The 2,069-nt window shown below is 41.1% G+C and overlaps 1 protein-coding gene across 1 annotated transcript in view; it reads left to right on the top strand.

The window, feature by feature from the left end:
* Positions 1–1,178, top strand: part of LOC138968621 (potassium voltage-gated channel protein Shaw-like) — a 19,969-nt gene extending 18,791 nt beyond the window's left edge. Inside the window, exon 9 of the mRNA XM_070341220.1 lies at positions 700–1,178. Coding sequence (XP_070197321.1) covers positions 700–891 — 192 coding nt within the window. The 3' untranslated portion in view covers positions 892–1,178. The remainder of the gene's footprint in view (positions 1–699) is intronic.
* Positions 1,179–2,069: the final 891 nt, after the last annotated feature.

Genomic DNA, 2,069 nt, shown 5'->3' with positions numbered 1-2,069 from the left:
GTTGTGGTGGTTGTGGTGGTGGTGTCGTTGTAGTTGTTGTTGTTGTTGTTGTTGTTAGTGGTGGTGGTGGTGTTGTTTTTTTGTTGTTGTTGGTGGTGGAGGTGTTGTTGTTGTTGTTGTTGTTGTCGTTGTCGTCGTCCATCATATCAACCAACTCACCAGGATTGCAAGTAATTCACGGTGTCTCTTACAACATCTCGTGCTACCAGATTTGATGTACACAAAGACTTTAGCTTGGAAATGGAATCCTCAAGTTTGACGTCATGGAAGATGTCATAACATTTTGAATTCAGCTCCTTGTGTTGAAGAGAATGATGTCATGAGTTTGACGTCATGAGTTTTGATTGTCTTCTTGACCTGGGTTTGACCTCCTTCTTTGTTATGACTTAGAAATTGGAAGCGCTTGTAACTGCCGTTGTCGATGTCGGATCAAAACGATTTATGTCTTAAAACCTTCCTGGGATCAATAACATTGCCTGTGCCAATTTGTGTTGTAGTCGAGTCAAAACTGTGAAAGTTTTAGGGGTTCTAACACACACACACACATCATTTGGTTGAAATCAACTCTAGTGTGGGACCAACCTAGCTTCGCTTGCTTCGCTTGCTTCGCTCGCTTCGCTTGGATAATCAAATTAAACATAAAAAGGCATTACAATTTTGTCAAAAGAAATATATCTTATCTGACATTTTCTTCTTCAGGTGGGAGCTCTGTGTTCGATCTGCGGAGTGATAGTGCTAGCCATGCCCGTGGCCATTCTGACGGAAAGCTTCCAGCAGTACAACCTCAGGCAGAAGATACGCCACGAAAAACGCAAACGCCAGGAGGACTACTTTCGCAAGAACTCTTTAGGCCTACATTCTCTGGGCAATTTCGACGGGTTTTCTATATGATGTCAAGGGGACTTAATCTTTTGCAGCAATTCTAAACATTCTGTTGGCAATTTTGACGTGTTTTCTATATGATGCCAAGGGGACTTACTCTTTTGCAGCAGTTCTAAACATTCTGTTGGCAATGTTGACATGTTCTCCCTAATATGATTTCATCATGCAGGATTTAATCTTTCACGGGAACAATCTTAAACAGATGAGGCAGAGCGCTGTTTCGAGATCTGATACAGAAAGGGAAGTATCAGCGCTCTAAATGCATACGACATGTGTCATAGAGTAAGTGAGAGTTATACGGAACCATTCTCCTGGCACCTGAGAGAATAACGAGCATTGGAATGAACAAGCGACTTTCATCCTCTTTTCAGGTTCATCGCATATTGAGGATGAGCGTCGCTTGTTCATTTCAATGCTTGTTATTCTCTCAGGTGGCAGGAGAACGGTTCCGAATAATTCTCCTTCACTCTGTTAAACATGTCGTATGCATTTAGAGCGCTTACTTCCCTTTGTTTAGCAGATCTTTCACTTTCTTTCTTTCTTTATTTGGTGTTTAACGTCGAATCTTTCACTGACGGGAACTATTTGTACATTCTCTGGGCAATTGACGAATTCCGGGAATAATTAAGTCTGTTTGGTTTGTATGGGTTGTGAAAGAGCTAAGGCCAAAAAAAGAAAATAGTCTGTTTACGGTATCCCGACCGACCCTATTTTTTCGCGCGACCCTAGACTTTTTTTGGCGTTTGGGGGAGAAAAAAAAAAAGTGTTTTTTTGCAAAATAACTAAAAAATATGTTTTTGGGGAAAAAATAAAATTAAATTAAATTAAAATACAAAAAATCCCGACCTACCGACCCTATTTTTTTGGCCTATGTTACCGTAAACAGACTTTTTTTTTGTTGGCCTAACACTCTTGCTTTTAATGATGCAAGCTTTCTTGGCGTCCGCCTTGTCGACGTGTTTCGGACACACACCTCGCTGTCGACGTGTTTGAGACACACACCTCGCTGAGGACTAGCCCATATATTGTCATGTGGGAAAGTTTGAATTCATTTTTTCGCAACCCATACAAACCCGACAGAGGTTTTTTTCCGAACATCGTCTTTTTTGATGTGTTTCAATGTGATTTTTAAAACCAAGCGGCGCATTTTACTCAATTCCCGCAGTGGGGCACTGCGGTTATGAAAT

The sequence above is a fragment of the Littorina saxatilis genome, linkage group LG6 (genome assembly GCF_037325665.1).
Source record: "Littorina saxatilis isolate snail1 linkage group LG6, US_GU_Lsax_2.0, whole genome shotgun sequence".
Lineage (NCBI taxonomy): Eukaryota > Metazoa > Mollusca > Gastropoda > Littorinimorpha > Littorinidae > Littorina > Littorina saxatilis.
Note: the sequence above shows the minus strand (reverse complement) of the source record. Positions and strands in the feature narration are given on the sequence as shown.